Below are 17846 nucleotides of genomic sequence, written 5' to 3' on the forward strand. Positions count from 1 at the left end.
ATGCCACTTACCTCACCCCATTCCTGGGCAAGGACTGAATCCATTAATCACTTTATTTCTCCTGGGTGGAGTGAGTAAAAGGACAGAACAGGGCAGGAACACTACACTAACTGAACTCCCTCCACATGTGGATTTAGAAGCAACTTTTTCCATGACTATAAAACTTCCTGATTTCCTATGGATGGGAATATTCACTCTCAGAGAGGAAAGGACAAAGCCGACATCAGGGTTCAGGGGTAAGGAACGTCTATCCACAGTTGGATGTGGCGGTAGCTGGCTCGGACAGTCCACGAATTGTATTGACAGACTCCACTAGACAGGCGTTCTTTTTTCAAAGCTGTCTGCGACGTCCTCGTGGCTCCACGGGTGGTCCGTGGACTGAGAGCTCCGCATCACCAAGGAGATGGAGAGAAATGCAGAATCTGAAGCCCCAACCCAGACCTACTGAGTGGATCTGCATTTTTCACAAAAGGCCCAGTTGTATGTAACGTCCAACTCCGTAGTGACGCTTCCATAGCCGACGTTTTGAAAGCCGTTAAGCCAACGCTAACTAGCCTCCTGCTTAAATGGCTTCCCTGGAAATCCTTATGCTCTTAGGAAACCGACTACTTGGTGTGCTTTTTCTTGGTTCTGACGGGTAAGATGTGCTTTACTAAATTCTGCTGGCGGAGATTGAGTTTGTCAGAAGGTAGGTTGCAGGAGCTAATTTAAGAATTCAAAATTAAACTGTGGAAAATGGTACTATGATGAGGTTTAGGGGTAAAACTTTTTTTTTTTTTTAATATTTTTTTATTATATTTTGTTAGTCACCATACAGTACATCCCCAGTTTCTGAAGTAAAGTTCGATGATTCATTAGTTGGTATAACACCCAGGGCACCATGCAATACGTGCCCTCCTCACTACCCATCACCAGCCTATCCCATTCCCCCACCCCTCTCCCCTCTGAGGCCCCCAGTTTTTTTCTCATAGTCCATAGTCTCTCATGCTTCATTTCCCCTTCTGATCACCCCCCCTTTCTTTATCCCTTTCTTCCCCTACCGATCTTCCCAGTTCTTATGTTCCATAGATGAGAGATATCATATGATAATTGTCTTTCTCTGCTTGACTTATTTTACTTAGCATCATCTCCTCCAGTGCCATCCATGTTGCAGCAAATGTTGAGAATTCGTTCTTTCTGATAGCTGAGTAATATTCCAGTGTATATATGGACCACAACTTCTTTTTTTTTTTTTTTTTAAAGATTTTATTTATTTATTTGACAGAGATAGAGACAGCCAGCGAGAGGGAACACAAGCAGGGGGAGTGGGAGAGGAAGAAGCAGGCTCATAACGGAGGAGCCTGATGTGGGGCTCGATCCCAGAACGCTGGGATCACGCCCTGAGCTGAAGGCAGACGCTTAACCGCTGTGCCACCCAGGCGCCCCTGGACCACAATTTCTTAATCCAGTCATCTGTTGAAGGACATCTCGGTTCCTTCCACGATTTGGCTATTGTGGACAATGCTGCTATGAACATTGGCGTGCATATGGCCCTTCTCTTCACTACGTCTGTATCTTTGGGGTAAATACCCAGTAGTGCAATGGCTGGGTATAGGGTCTCAATTTTTAACTTTTTAAGGGACCTCCACGCTGTTTTCCAGAGTGGCTGTACCAACTTGCATTCCCACCAACAATGTAGGAGGGATCCCCTTTCTCCACATCCTCTCCCGCAATTGTTGTCTCTTGCCTTGTCAATTTTTGCCATTCTAACTGGCGTAAGGTGGTATCTTAGTGTGGTTTTGATTTGAATTTCCCTGATGGCTAGTGATTTTGAACATTTTTTCATGTGTCTGTTAGCCATTTGTATGTCATCATTGGAAAAGTGTCTGTTCATATCTTCTGCCCATTTTATGATTTGTTTATTTGTTTCTTGTGTATTGAGTTTGAGAAGTTCTTTGTAGATCTTGGATACCAGTCTTTTATCTGTAGCATCATTTGCAAATATATTCTCCCATTCCGTGGGCTGCCTCTTAGTTTTTTTGACTGTTTCCTTGGCTGTGCAGAAGCTTTTTATCTTGATGAAGTCCCACAAGTTCAATTTATCTTTTGTTTCTCTTGCCTTTGGAGATGTGTCATGAAAAAGGTTGCTTTGGCCGATGTCGTATAGGTTGCTGCCTATGTTCTCCTCTAGGATTTTGATGGATTCTTCTCTCACATCGAGGTCTTTCATCCATTTGGAGTTTATTTTTGTATATGGTGTGAGAGAGTGGTCAAGTTTCATTCTTTTGCATGTAGCTGTCCAATTGTCCCAGCACCATTTATTGAAGAGACTGTCTTTTTTCCACCGGATGTTTTTTCCTGCTTTATCAAATATTAGTTGCCCAAAGAGCCGAGGGTCCATTTCTGGGTTTTCTATTCTGTTCCTTTGGTCTATGTGTCTGTTTTTGTGCCAGTACCATGCTGTCTTTGTGATCACAGCTTTGTAGTACAGCTCGAAATCTGGCATTGTGATGCCCCCAGCTTTGTTTTTCCTTTTCAGCAGTTCCTTGGCAATTCGGGGCCTTTTCTGGTTCCATACAAATTTAAGGACTATTTGTTCCAGTTCTTTGAAAAATGTCCTCGGTATTTTGATCGGGATAGCATTGAAAGTGTAGATTGCTCTGGGTAGCATGGACATTTTAACTATGTTAATTCTTCCGATCCATGAGCATGGAATATTTTTCCATCTTTTTGTGTCTTCCTCAATGCCTTCCAAGAGTGATTTATAGTTTCTAGAATATAGATCCTTTACATCTCTGGTTAAGTTAATTCCAAGGTAACGTATGGTTTTTGGTGCTATTGTAAATGGGATGGATTCCCTAATTTCTCTTTCTTCAGTCTCATTATTCGTGTATAGAAATGCAACTGATTTCTGAGCATTGATTTTGTATCCCGCCACATTACTGAATTGCTGTATAACTTCTAACAGATTGGGAGTGGATTCTTTTGGGTTTTCCATATAGAGTATCATGTCATCTGCGAAGAGAGACAGTTTGACTTCTTCTTTGCCGATTTGGATACCTTTGATCCCTTTTTGTTGTCTGACTGCCGTTGCCAGGACTTCTAGTACTATGTTGAATAATAGTGGCGAGAGTGGGCATCTAGGGGTAAAACTTTTAGCCCCTTGCATAGTTTGAACAGAAGGGAGAGTTTATGAAGGTGTCGGTAACACATGCTGATGATTTTTTGTTCGACTTCTTTATTTTTCACTTCAGAATAAAATAAAATTGGTAGCTCAGATATTGTACATATGCAATGTACAGTGTACTTTTCTGTTTTAAAATAAGTTCAAGACCCGGTAGCCTGTGGGTTTTGAAGCCTCGAGAGCTTTAGTGGTGTGATTTGTGATTTCATAGTAACTTTAAGAAGAGCTGATATGATCCTAGGATTTGAAAGCCATAACTTACAGCTGTGTTTGTATTCAACTCTGATGACTGGTTTGCCATATGTTGACAAATAAGGAGTAAAATTAAAGTTTTTTGTGGCTCTGAAGTACTGAAACTAGTTTTAACGTGTGGCTTCTGGAAACCTTCTTTATTTCGTAATTACCATATGAGGTAGCAAGTTTATCTGTACTAAATTCAAATTACCAGCTTAGACATTACGGGTAACAGGCAGATGTAGAAGATACCTACTGATATATAAGCCTCTCCTGAGTTTATAGTTTAGTCGGCGGATAAGCACACAACTATTGTATAACCTACTAGTAATGTTGTAGCCACCAATTTGGCTGAGTCATGCAGTTTGTCTTCCAGCTGGTTTTCTCACTTGTAAAATGAGGATGTTTGAACTAGATCTTTAAAATACTTCCTAGTATTAATATAATGACAGTGAATTCAGTTGTAAGGACTTAAAATGATGTCTTTTTAGGTACATCTGTTCAGTGTAATAACTGATGGCATTTCTACCTTTGGAGAGTAAACAATCATTCTTCTTACGCTAAGATTTAGAAAGTAATGTTATTTTTTCCGAAAGTGTTGAAATAGCTCGAATCTTACACTGGTAGTTCTTTTCAATGATCATTTCTTTTGGTACAGATGAATTTTTAATCTTACAAATCATTATAAAAATGTATATTTTGGTAAACTTTCTATTCAAGAGAAGCTAGTCTATCATGTTCTCAAACCTTATTATGTAGGGAATTTGTTCTCTCTCATCCAAAATGTTCTCTGAGAAAGATCTCTTTATTTTCCCGAATGTGGCATTCTTAAAAAGGAAACTTGATCATTCTACTTTGTTCTGGTAGACAGTTGTCTGAAAGACAACTTGAGAGATTAACTCTTTAGATGAGAATGATTTATTCCAACGTTTTTGCCTTTTTCTTTTTTAACTTTTGATTTTGCTTTAGTAAAAAATGTTGCCCAAATAGTAACTTTCAAGGTGTCACAAATGACATTGCAATTATAGACCTACACAGACATTACTTTATGGGTCAGGTGAGATATCAAAGAACATGAGTCCAGCATGTAGTAGAAACTTAGGTACTGTTCTTTAAGTGAGAGAGGAATGAAATTGGCCATCAGACAAAATGGCTAACTTTCAACTTTTCTGACGAAATTCCTGAGGGAATCCTGGTCAACCCTTTCCTGACCATGGCTTTATCTTCATAGTGATGACTTGAAACTATTTTTTTCTTTGGTGAATGTTGATCTTCCAACTATTTCTGGAACTGATAATCTTAAGACTTTTTTAGTATCCAAATCTTTGTACCACAAATTCTTTACTCTTAGCTACTAAGGTAGAAAACACTTCTGTAAACTTATTTCCTATTAAAACTCTCCTGAAGTACTTCTCAATGCATTTTGTGTGTGTGTGTGTGTCTCTCTCTCTCTCCCCGGATAGCTTTGCTCACCTAGTTTGGTGGTTTTTTGTGAATTAAAAAAAAAAAAAATCACAAATCCAAGTATACTAAGCAGTCATGTGAAAGTTGGAATGGTTGATGGGTTCTTTACGTTTTCCTTACTCTTCGAAAACTACTGACTTGTAAATCTAAAACATTTAAACTTTAGTGGAATTTCACAACCATTAGAAATATTTTTATACTATAATGACCTGGAAAAATACTTGAGAAAAGTGCTGAATAAAATACATGAACTTTAAAACTCAGGTCATATATTTACTATGCACATATGTCAATGTGTATATGTGTGTGTGTGTGTGTGTGTGTGTGTATATATATATATATATATATATATATATATATATATATATATATTATAAAGAATCTCCCCCTCCCCTTTCACCTAACAATTTGGCAAACTTTATCAAGAGCCTTTAAAAAAAATCATATTCTTGGTAACACTTGTATTTCTAGGAAGTTTTTCCAAGGAAATAATCACAGGTAGTCAAAGATTGCAAAAAAAAGTTTAGTGTTACTTATAAAGGAGAAAAACTGGGGAAAAAAAAAATCCCTGAATGTAGAATGTCTGTATCCCATTAAATATTTGTATTCTATTCATTTATTTAAAAAAATTGAAATGCCTTCACATATGAACCATTTATTCTGTTTTTATCAGAGTCCTTTTGTTTTTAAGAATTTTTTATGTGCTTTGGAAGAAGGAGCTCAGGTAGTAAGACTCCTTAATTGAACCTAATGACTGTGTCTATGTAGACAAATGACGTCTATGATTTCCAGTAAAAGCTTCTGTTTACAGTGCTCGTATTTTTTATACCAGAATCTCTTAAATGGATACTGACTTTCAGGAAAGAGACTGGTCTAACATATTTACTGCTTCTTGGAATTATATTCCACACACGTAAGTCTAAAAAATGAATAAATATACTTCTTGATTTAAATATTTAGTTTGAACATATTTTATACCCCAGGATTAAAAGAAATTAATTTGTGTCTCAGCAAAACTTTTATTAAGGTGGTAGCCACACAACTATTCAGTGATTTGTTTACTGACTTAAGAACTATGGTAGAAGTGGTCCCTGGGTGGCTCAGTTGGTTAAGCATCTGCCTTTGGCTCAGGTCGTGATCCCAGAATCCCGGATTTAAGCCCCAGTCAGGCTCCCTTCCTCTCTCTCTCTCTTTCTCAAGTAAAATCTTAAAAACAAAAAACTATGGTGGAAAAACAATAAGTAATTGATATTTTCCATCAGTATATAAGTCATACAGTCCTTGTTTTAGGATTCAGTTTCCTTTTGTGTGTGTGTGTGTGTGTGTGTGTGTGTGTGTGTGTGTGTACATGCATGCTATTGAGCTGAATATTGCAGCCTTTCTTTCTCCCTCCAGTAAAGGCTGTTTTCAGGATGCATGGCCAGAAACACACAGAGCACTGTTTGCGAATATGCAGATCCTGTCAGTTCTTCCATGGTTCCTATTCTCCCGGTTGTACTTAGGTCACTGAAGTCTGATTACAGAGAGAGGATTACAAAATGGAAAAGTGAGATCTCTTAATTCACAAATTTACAGGTTACAGAATGACATTCCCCCCCCCCCCATGTACGTTTTATTCTTTAGGATGGAACAGTGACCTCTGATTGACAGTTAATACCAGGATTAGAAAATCAATTCAAGTGAACATGTATTTCTGTGACTTATTTGCAGTCTTCTCTTGAGCACTTCAATTTGACCAAAAACATAATCAGCTTTTAGTTATTTGCAAAAATCCTTGATTTGAAAGCTTTCATGGGTTGTTTTCTGTGATTTTTGTAAGTGTACAATTCAGTATTTTTCAGTACTATATTTATAGTATTGTGCAACCATCACCATAATCTTACAACATTTTCATGACTCTCAAAAGAAACACCATCCTAATTAGCCATCACTGCTCATTCCCTTCCCTCTTACCCTTTCTCAGCTCTAGAGAATCTCTAATCTACTTTGTCTCTACAGATTTGCCCATTCTGGATATTTCATGTAAATATAATACATACTAGGTAGTCTTCTATGACAGGCTTTTTCCACTTAGTATAATATTCTTAAGTTGTAACACTGTATTCATGTTGGAGATGTATCAATACTCCATCTTTTTTTCTTGCTGATTGTTTATTCTGTTGTGTGGGTATACAACATTTTGTTATTTATTTACCAGTTAATTGATACTGACTTCTACTTGGCTATTCTGACTAATGCTTCTATTAATCATGTACTTTTGTACACGTGCTTGTGTGGGCATATGTTTTCATTTCTCTTTAGTAGGTACTTTAGCATAGAAATCCTGTGTCATGCAGTTTAACATTTTTAGGGACTTCCAATAGAGTACCACTTTATTAAGAATCAACAACTTTTTCCCCCCACACTTTGAAATGTTTGAGAAAGGGAATGAAAACAGGGCATTGGCATTTCTCTTTTCCCTAAGTCTTCATTGATCTTCAGCTCACTTGTGCGTTCGGCAGGTCTGTCTGGTAATCAGTCTCCACGGAAGTAATAAGGGGCACTTCTGAAAATGAAAAGGCATAATTACTAATTATGTTGGAACAATAGGCATAAATTGGGACTGTCCTCAGCTAATTAGCACCAATGGTTAAGCAACAAGAAGGAAAGGCTACTGTTCGATTGAGTTTCCTTTCCTTGTCTAGCAAATAAGAATCAATGCGAGTATGGAGGCGGTATCTCCGATGTGAAGTCAGTCACAGTCTCTGTCTTCTGCCCCATTCCCTCAAATGAAAAAGCGTCTTTGAAAGGAGGTGATACTTGAGCTAAAGATATCTTTACTCCTATCCACAGGTGTATGTTCCAAATATAAAAATAAAGTGATTGAAATTAATCAAGCAGTGACTTAGTAATTTTAATAATACTTACTTGAATTGGTCATTTTATTTTCTTCCAGGGAACAACAAATCATTACAACTTCAAAGCGTCTTAGAAACTTTCAGCTGTGCTAAAACTTAGGAGGGCAATTTTTCCTTTCCTCTCATTTAAAAGGATTTAAAGAAGAAATAAAATGGCAGAGGTTTAAAGTTAATATTCAGGATGAATGATGATAATTCAGATGAGAAGACAGAAGATGAACTGCAGTCCTTATTTATCAGTGATAAAAATGGAAACACATATGTATACAGCCAAAAATCACCACATACACAAAACTCTTCAACCAATAATGTGAACTGGAATTCTGCCAAGCCAGATGACATGGTGGTTGATTATGAAACCAGCTCTGCTGTGGACATTGATGAAAATCTCGCTTTAACCCCTCAGTGTGTGGAAGTACTCGATCACCAGAAGTCTTCAAGTGAGTTGATTGCTAAGGAGGTGTCCGATATCCATAAAGATTCCACACTTCAGTCTTGTGCACACGCTGTAAATACAGAGGAGCCCAAGTACCTGCCTAACAATTGTCATTCCCTAGAATCCTTTCAGGACCAGAGTCCTGAGACCTCTCTGCCTTTTGTGTGGAAACCCAACAATGACGATTGGCACTATCCAGACTACCCTACCACCTTGGAGCTAAACCAAACATTTGACATGACAGGCGGTCATGTTAACTGTACCTTTATAACACATCATGCCATTGAAAAGAGCCAGTCTTTGCGTACCTCTGAAAATCTGCCAAGTGGCAGGAGGAGTGGAAATCCATCTTTATCCTATTCCATTCATACATCTTCCCATTCTGATAACATACACGTGAGAGAAACAAATTACGACCAAGACAGCTTTGAAACTCCGCAAGCCACAGCAGCAGAGGCTCAAGACACAACTTACACAGCATTTTCTGATGTGATGCAAACTGATATTGTTGTTCCAGATACTGGCATTCAGTGTCCATATTCTTTAGGACAGGTCACCAGTGACTACACAGATGGGTCACAGCAAAGACTAGTTGGAGAAAAAGAGATACAAGCTCAAACACCAGTTTCTGAGGGCATGGATGTTCCCAATGGGTCTGTATTACAAGAGCTCTTTTGTTTATCTAAAGATGAACCAATTAGTGAGACACATTCACAGAGCTCATATGGGCAAGAGGAAGTGGGCCCAAATCTACGAGAAACAGTGTCCAATTGTCTTATAGATGATGAATGCCCTTTACTGGTGCCAGCTTTTGATAAAAATGAAGCCCAAGTGCTGAACCCAGAACATGAAGTCACTGTGGCTGAAGACACACAAAATGCCTCTAATGACAGGGATTTGGAAACCCAAAATCATACCATTGAATTGATACTGAGTAGCCCACCAGGACAAAAGATGGCTTCGTCAGTTGAATTGAGTTGGGATGCAAATGATATGGTCATTAGCACAAATAACCCAATTTGCATGTCAACGCCAGTCCTAGATTCCCCAAATGCAACCTTTTCTATTTCATCTACTGAAGCGACCAAGAAATGTAGTAAAGTGGAGAAGAGTCATCGAGAGCTTAGAAATTTACCAAACTTGAAGGGGGCACCTGTGAACATGTCTAAACCTAATCTAGGAAAATTGACAACTAAAGTGAATACCCCTGTAGGCAGCAAAATTAGAAAAACGGAAATTATAAGTTACCCAAGACCAAACTTCAAGAATGTCAAAGCAAAAGTTATGTCTAGACCAGTATTGCACTCCAAAGACCCTGCTTTATCAAAGGTCACACCCAGACCTCAGTTAACCAGTGCCTCATCACCCTCATCAGGGTCTTCCTCAAGACAGTTGACAGCTTTGAGCAAAACACCAAGGTCTGACTTGAATGCAGATACAAAAGCAGAAATCCTAATTAACAAGACGCATAAGCAGCAGTTTAATAAACTCATTACTAGCCAGGCTGTGCATGTTACAACTCATTCTAAAAATGCTTCACACAAGGTTCCAAGAACAACATCTGCCATGAAATCGAATCAGGAAGATGTTGACAAAGCAAGTTCTAATTCAGCATGTGAGACTGGGTCTGTGGCTACCTTTTTCCAGAAGATCAAAGACATACTCCCTGTTAAAATGGAAAGCACAGAATGTTTGGAAATAACCTATGCTTCCAGCATCAATAGGAATAGCCCTGAAAAGAAGGGTGAAAAAGAAAATGGGACATCTATGGAAAAACAAGAGCTAAAGAAGGAAATTATGAATGAGACCTTTGAATATGGTTCTCTGTTTTTGGTAAGTGAGATTTTTTGCTTGCTTCCGGGAAGGGTGGAGGAAGCTGAGAGATGTATTAGCAATCGATTAACACAAATAGTCAATAACATGGCAGACCTAGCTGTGCAGATTTGCTTTCAGGTGTTAATACATTGTTCAGTAATTCTTTGTCTTGTAAGTTGCATACGTTGGAGTGTTAATTGGTTACAATATAGAAAAACTGCATATGGGGGGAAATCAAATGCAGTATTTAATTGTGTACCAGGGTTCCTTTTAATAAGGAAAAAGAACAAGTTGCTTTAATATTGTGGCATCATAAGTTATTTGAAGTTAAATATCTGATTATATTTTACACTTACCAAAAAAAAAAAAAAGGGAGAAGGGTTTGTTTATGAACTTTAAAATGTTTTGGGCCACATTTAAGAAAGGGCAGGGCCAGGGAGAGCTGGTAAACCGTATCAACATAAAAATAACTCCTTCTCTTCTGGAGGAAGCTGCTCTGGGAAGTGGAGCCCTGTCCTGTGAAAAGAGGGGCTGGAGATTCTGCCTCTGATCAGCTAATGCGAATTTGGTGAAATGGTCTTTGATACCCAGAGGTGAAAGGGTTGGCCTAGTGGATGTCTGAGGTCTCTTGCAGCCCTAACCTATTGATTCCTGATATGTTAAAATAAACAAACCCCTTTTATTCATGTATGGTGAAAAAGCAGTCTGTTGTCTGTAGCACCTGTCACATATTTGACGTGTGTGTGGGGGAGGAAGAAACTAGACAGTTCCATTTAAGCAAGAAATTCACATGCAGTTTAAAGATTGTTTTTCTTTAAACATACCTATATTGTTGTCAATAGCATGAAGACAGACCATTCTTGGGCTTTGTGTCCTTGTCCCTGATTCTTGCAGTAGGGACTTAACATGTACTTCTGGGCCCACATAACGCTTTCCTTGGGCGTCTGTCCTCTGGGCCAGGAATGGAGCTGGGCACCAGGTAGGAAGGCAGATGTGAGACATCTGGGTTCTCTGTGGAGGGGGGAGTGAAGGGGTGTCTCATGTCTGAGGGGAAAGAAGCACGTAGGGTGGAGTGAAGGGTCGAAGGGCTGTTTTAGAAGCCTTTTTAGGGTGTGTTAGGCAATTGTTAGATCCTTTTAGGAGAAAAGTTAGGAAAGACTGGATATTCCTGAGGAATATCAGTTTAGAGATGTTTTGGCATTTCTAACTTTTTGGAGGGAACAGCGATACCCCACGATGATGTCTAAACTAATGCCATTGGCTCTTTCAAAACTCGGATTTTATTTTTAAGTTCTTTTCAAGTCAAATGTAGGGAACTTGTTTTATATCACTTATAATTTGATGTTTTGCCAAATGAAATGATAACCTCTGGTAATTCTAATCAACATTCTTAGTTTGGTGTTTATAGAGCTACATAAACATAACACATTTATTCCTCCTTGATTTACGGGAGGCTTTCATCATGTATCAATGTCTAACTACCAGGAAAGCGAGCATAAAGTTTCTCTAAAAAAAACATTTGCCATAAATATAAATCGGTTGTATAATTTTGAAGTTAAAAGCATTTGTGTGTGTTGAGTAAATATTAGGCTTTCGTTCTTCACACGGGAGACATAAAGCTGTTTTTCAGGCTCATGTTGAAGCCAGGTGATAGACTCATCGAGTTGAAATGAATCCCGTCCCAGGACATCTTGGGGAAGGAAGCACTTTTCATTTCTGGAATCTTGCTTAGGATTCCCATATTTTCAGCACAGACACTAATCAAATGGTATTAAAAACAAAACAAAACAAAAAAACACTTGGTTCTTTACCCATGTCTTAAATGCATTTCCCTCCAGTAGCACTGGTTCACCTCTTACACATTTTCACGTATCTTGCAGAAGGGACAGGGCCAACCATTGCAGACCACAGGCTCTGTGCTTACTGCGGAGAGCTGAGTGAGTGAACATTTGCTTCATGCTGACTCAGACTCCCATTTCTTGGTCAGTTAAGCAGTACCTAAAGGTTCTAAATCTGCCCTGGATCTGTGATGAGACAATACTGGAGGGACATTAATTTTCATTGTGCCCTGTTGGTCTGGGGCTAAATTAGGCCTTGAGTTTATGGAATTCTTTTTTTTTTTTTTTTTTTTTAAGATTTATTTATTTATTTTAGAGCAAGAGCATGTGCTCATGTGAGTGGGGGGAGGGACACAGGGAGAGGAAGAGAGAGAATCTCAAGGAGACTGTCCATGGCTCCTGCAGCCCCACGTATGACTGGATCTCCGTTCATGACCTGAGGCGATATCAAGAATCAGACACTTGGGGCGCCTGGGTGGCTCAGTCGTTAAGCGTCTGCCTTTAGCTCAGGGTGTGATCCCAGAGTCCTGGGATCGAGCCCCACATCAGGCTCCTCTGCTGGGAGCCTGCTTCTTCCTCTCCCACTCCCCCTGTGTTCCCTCTCTCGCTGGCTGTCTCTCTCTCTCTCTCTCTCTCTCTCTCAAATAAATAAATAAAATCTTTAAAAAAAGAATCAGACACTTAACCGACTGAGCTACCCAGGTGCCCCTGAGTTTACTGAATTCTTAAGTTGCCCACAATCTCACAGTTGTTGGGTCAGGGTTTATCCGAAATTTCAGAAAGGTTCTTATTTGGAGGAAGGAATCTGATTTTAATTTGATACAAGTTGAGTGAAGCCACCTGTTACAGAGGTTCTGTGTTGGTGATGGTGTGTTAGTTTGGTAAAGGGACAGTGAATCACCTTGATGCCTGCTCTGGACCACTTTGCTCAGGTTTTGTATGTATATGTCATTAAGTTTTTCCTGCAATATCCCGGTGCTGTATACATTGTCATTCACTCTTTCCAGTAACAACACGCCAGTTGTTAGCCACATTTAAAGACTTCAGAGAGGCTACTTAAAACACACACAGCTGGGAAGTAGGAAAATAGATTCAAACCAAGGGCTCCTGACCAGAATCCTGGCCCTTTCTGCTTCATACACCACAGGCTTTCAAAATTTTGCAGAATGTTGGCTTGAAAGGCAGAGTAAATCTGATTTAACCAGCTTACAAAAGTAAATCTTTAACAAAAGTGTGGTTTACTTTTTAAAAGATTTTCTCTGAGGGATTACCTTAACCGACTTTGGGGTAGAGGTAGATTTTGTGGTTTGTGTATAATCGCATGCTTTTTCTGGACAATTTGGGACAGTTCTCTTAGGATATTGCCTTATTATGTTTTTTTAAGTAACCCTGTAAATACTTTAAGTTTTTATTTTAATTCCAGTATGGCTAATACATGTTATATTAATTTCAGGTGTACAGTATAGTGACACAACAGTTCTATACATTACTCAGTATTCATCATGATATCTTAATCCCCTTCACCTATTTCACCCATCCCCCACCTCCCCTCTGGTAACCATCTGTTTGTTCTCTATAGTTAAGCATCTGTTTTTTGGTATGTCTCTCTCTCTCTTTTTTCCCCCCTTTGCTTTTTGTTTTGTATCTTAACTTCCACATATGAATGAAATCATATGGTATTTGTCTTTCTCTGACTGACTTATTTCACTTAGCATTATACTCTCTAGCTCCATCCATGTCATTGCAAATGGCAAGATCTCATTCTTTTTATGGCTGAGTAATGTTACATTGTATATATATACCACTTCTTTATCCATTCATCTGTTGATGGACACTTGGGCTTCCTCCTTAATTTGGTATTGTAGCTAGTGCTGCAGTAAACATAGGGATGCATCTGTCTCTTTAAATTAGTGTTTATGCATTTTTTTTGGGTAAATATCCAATAGTAGGATTACTGGATCATGGGGTAGTTCCATTTGAGGAACCTCCCTGCTGTTTCCAGAGTGGTTGTACCAGTTGGCATTCCCACCAACAGAGCACGATGGTTTCTTTTTCTCCACATCCTTGCCAGTGCTTCTTATTTCTTGTGTTGTTGATTGCAGCCATTGTGACAGGTGTGAGGTGATATCTCATTATGGTTTTGATTTGCATTTCCCTGATGATGAGTGATGTTGAGCATCTTTGCATGGGTCTGTTGGCTATCTGGATGTTTGTGGAGAATGTCTGTTCATGTGTTCTGCCCATTTTTTAGTTGGATTATTGGTTTTTTGGGTGTTGAGATTTATCAGTTCTTGATATATTTTGGATACTAACCCTTTATCAGATATGTCATTTGCAAATATCCTCCCATTCTGTAGGTTGCCTTTTAGTTGTGTTGATTGATTTCTTTGCTGTGCAGAAGCTTTTTATTTTGATGTAGACCCAATGGTTTGTTTTTGCTTTTATTTCCCTTGGTTTAGGAGACATATCTAGAAAAATATTGCTACTGCTGATGTCAGAGACCTTTCTGCCTCTGCCCTCTTCTAGACTTTTTATGGTTTCATGTCTCATATCTAGGTCTTTAATCCATTTTGAGTTCATTTTTTGTTTATGGTGAAATATTCTTTACTCCTTTGTTAAAGATTAATCGACTGTCATTGTGGGTTTATTTCTGGGCTCTTTATTTTATTGATCAGAGTGTGTCTATTTTATGCCAGTACCATACTGTTTTCATCACTACAGCTTTGTAATATAACTTGAAGTCTGGAGCTATGATACCACCAGTTTTGTTTTTTGTTGCAGGATTGCTTTAGGTATTTGGGGTCTTGTGGTTCCATACAAATTTTAGAATTGTTTGTTCTAGTTCTACTAAAAAAAAAAATGCTGTTGTGTGTCCCCCCCCCCCTTTTTTTTTAAAGGTAAATTTATTTGAGAGAAAGAAAGCATGAGCGGGGGCAGGGGGGCAGAGGGAGAGAGAATCTCAAGCAGACTCTGTGCTGAGCGAGGAGCCCAATGTGGGGCTTGATCCCGTGAATTTGAGATTGTGACCTGAGCCAAAACCAAGAGTCGAACACCTACCTGACTGCACCACCCAGGTGCCCTGCTATTGGTATTTTTTCATTAGTCTGTAGATTGCTTTGGGTAGTATACACATTTTAACAACATTTGTTCTTCCAATCCATGAGCATGGAATGTCTTTCCCTTTCTTTTTTCATTTTCAGTTTCTTTCATCAGTGTTTTATAGTTTCCAGAGTACAGGTCTTTCCCCTCTTTGGTTAGATTTATTCCTAGGTATTTTATTATTTTTGGTGCAATTGTAAATGTGGTTTTCTTAATTTCTGTTTCTGCTGCTTTATTAGTGTATAGAAATGAAACAGATTTCTGTACATTGATTTTTGTATCCTGCGACTTTACTAAATTCATTTATCAGTTCTAGTAGTTTTTTGGTGGAGTCTTTAGAGTTTTCTATATTTAGTATTCTGTCATCTGCAAATAGAGAAAGTTTTACTTCTTTCTTACAAATTGGATGCCTTTTATTTCTTGTCTGATTATTGTGGCTAGGATTTCCAGTACCACGTCAAGTAAAAGTGGTGAGAATGGACATCCTTGCCTTCTTCCTGACCTTTGGGGGGGGAAAGCTCTCAGTTTTTCACCATGGAGTTTGACGTTAGCTGTGGGTTTTTCATAGATGGCCTTTATTATATTGAGGTATATTCCCTCTAAACCTAGTTTGTTGAGGATGTTTTATCATGAATGGATATTGTACTTTGTCAAAAGCTTTTCCTGTGTCCACAGAAACAATGATATAGTTTTTATCCTTTCGCTTTTGTTTCCCTTTCTCTTCTTAATGTAATGTGTCATGTTGATTGATTTGTGAATATTGAACCACGTTGCATCCCAGCAATAAATCCCACTTGATTGTGGTGAATGATTTTTTAATGTATTACTGGATTTGGTTTGCTCGTATTTTGTTAAGGATTTTTGCATCTATCATTGTCAGAGATATTGGCGTGTAGTTCTCTTTCTCTCTCTGTCTCTCTCGTTTGTGTGTGTGTGTGTGTGTGTGTGTGTGTGTGTGTGTGTGTGTGTGTCTGGGTGTCTTTATCTGGTTTTGATATCAGGGTAGTGCCTCATAGGATGAATTTGGAAGTTTTCCTTCCTCTTCTAGTTTTTGGAACAGTTTGAGAAGAATAGGTGTTAACTCTTCTTTAAATGTGTGCTGGATTCACCTGTGAAGCCGTCTGGTCCCGGACTTTGTTGGGAGTTTTTTGATTAGTGATTCAGTTTCTTTGCTCGTCATTGGTGTGTTCAGATTTTCTAGTTCCTGCTTCAGTTTTGATAGGTTATATGTTTCTAGAAATTTATGTTTCTTCTAGGTTGTCCAATTTATTGGCATATAGTTTTACATAATTCAGAAATACAGTCTGTATTTCTGTGGTGTTGGTTTTTATTTCTCCTCTTTCATTAGTGGTTTTGTCTATTTGACTCCACTCTTTTTTGAGGACTCTGTCTAGAGGTTCGTCAATTTGATCATTTTAAAGAAATATCTCTTGGGCACCTGGGTGGCTCAGTCGGTTAAAGCATCTGTCTTTGGCTCGGGTCATGATTCCAGGGTCCTGGGATTGAGTCCCGCATTGGGCTCCTTGGCCAGGGGGAGCCTGCTTCTCCCTCTGCCTGCCGCTCCCCTGCTTGTGCGCTCTCTCAGTCAAATAAGGAAAATCTGCTTAAAAATTAAAAAAAAAAAAAAAAAGCTCTTGATCAGTTCTATTGGATTTTTTAGTTTCTGTATCATTTATTTACGCCCTAATCTTTATTTCCTTCCTTCTGCTGGTTTTGGGTTTCATTTAGTGTTCTTTTTCCAGCTCTTTCAGGTATAAGGTTAGGTTGTGAGGTTGTTTGAAATTTTTCTTGCTTCTTGAGATAGGCCTGTGTTGCTTTAAACTTCCCTATTTGAACAGCTTTTGCTGCATCTCAAAGATTTTGGACCATTGTGTGTTCATTTTCACTTGTTTCCGTGTAATGTATTTCTTCTTTGATTTCCTAGCTGACCCATTCATTGTTCAGTAGCATGTTATTTAACTTCCATGTGTTTGTGGTCTTTCCAGATTTTTTTCTTATGGCTAATTTCTAGTTTCATAGTGTTGTGGTCACACAAGATGGATGGTATGACTTCATTCTTTTTGAATTTGTTGAGACTTGTTTTTTGGCCTAATGTGATCTATTCTGGAGAATGTTCCATGTGCACTTGAAAAGAATGTGTAGTCTGCTGTTTTAGGGTGGAATGTTCTGAATATATATGTGTTAAGTCCATCTGTTGTATTATGTCATTCAAAGCCATTGTTTCCTTATGGATTTTCTGTTTGGATGATCTATCCATTGATGTAAGTGGGATGTTAAAGTCCCCTACTATTATTGTATTGGTATCCATTAGTTCCTTTGTTGGTTATTAAGTGCTTTATGTATTTGGGCGCTCCCTTGTTGGGTGCATAAATATTTACAGTTGTTATTTCTTCTTGTCGGATTGTCGCTTTTATTATATAGTGTCCTCCTTTGTCTCTTTAACAGTCTTTGTTTTAAAGTCTTTTTTTTTTTTTTTTCCATGAAAGGATTGCTACTCTGGCTTTTTCTTTTGACTTGCATTTGCATAATAAATGTTTCTCCGTCCCCTCACTTTCCATCTGCCTGTGTCTTTAGATCTCAAACGAGTTTCTTGTAGGCAGCATGTAGATAGGTGTTGTGTTTTTAATCAACTCGGTCATTCTGTGGATCTTAATTGGAGAGCTTGGTCCAGTTACATTCAGAGTTACTTTTGACAGATTTGTATTTATTGCCATTTCGTTATTTGTTTTGTGGTTGTTCTTGTAGTTTTTTCCTGCTATTTCACTTCCTCTCTTCCATGGTTTGCTGGGTTTCTTTAGTGATATACTTGGATTCTTTGTATATCTGTTTCTGGTTTGTTTGGATTTGCGGTAAACATTAGGTTTGTGTAGCATCCGCATATAGCAGTCTACACGAGATTG

General features: G+C 38.5%; 1 protein-coding gene across 5 annotated transcripts in view; it reads left to right on the forward strand.

Annotated features, from left to right (window-relative positions):
* Nucleotides 1-17846, forward strand: part of MTUS1 (microtubule associated scaffold protein 1) — a 164884-nt gene that overhangs the window by 44280 nt on the left and 102758 nt on the right. For all 5 annotated transcript variants that reach the window (XM_045779258.2, XM_045779257.2, XM_045779259.2 and 2 more), the window contains exon 2: nucleotides 7797-10027. In XM_045779258.2, coding sequence (XP_045635214.2) covers nucleotides 7940-10027 — 2088 coding nt within the window. In that variant the 5' untranslated portion in view covers nucleotides 7797-7939. The remainder of the gene's footprint in view (nucleotides 1-7796; nucleotides 10028-17846) is intronic.

Source organism: Ursus americanus, chromosome 27 (genome assembly GCF_024610735.1).
Source record: "Ursus americanus isolate L20-20 chromosome 27, mUrsAme1.1.p, whole genome shotgun sequence".
Lineage (NCBI taxonomy): Eukaryota > Metazoa > Chordata > Mammalia > Carnivora > Ursidae > Ursus > Ursus americanus.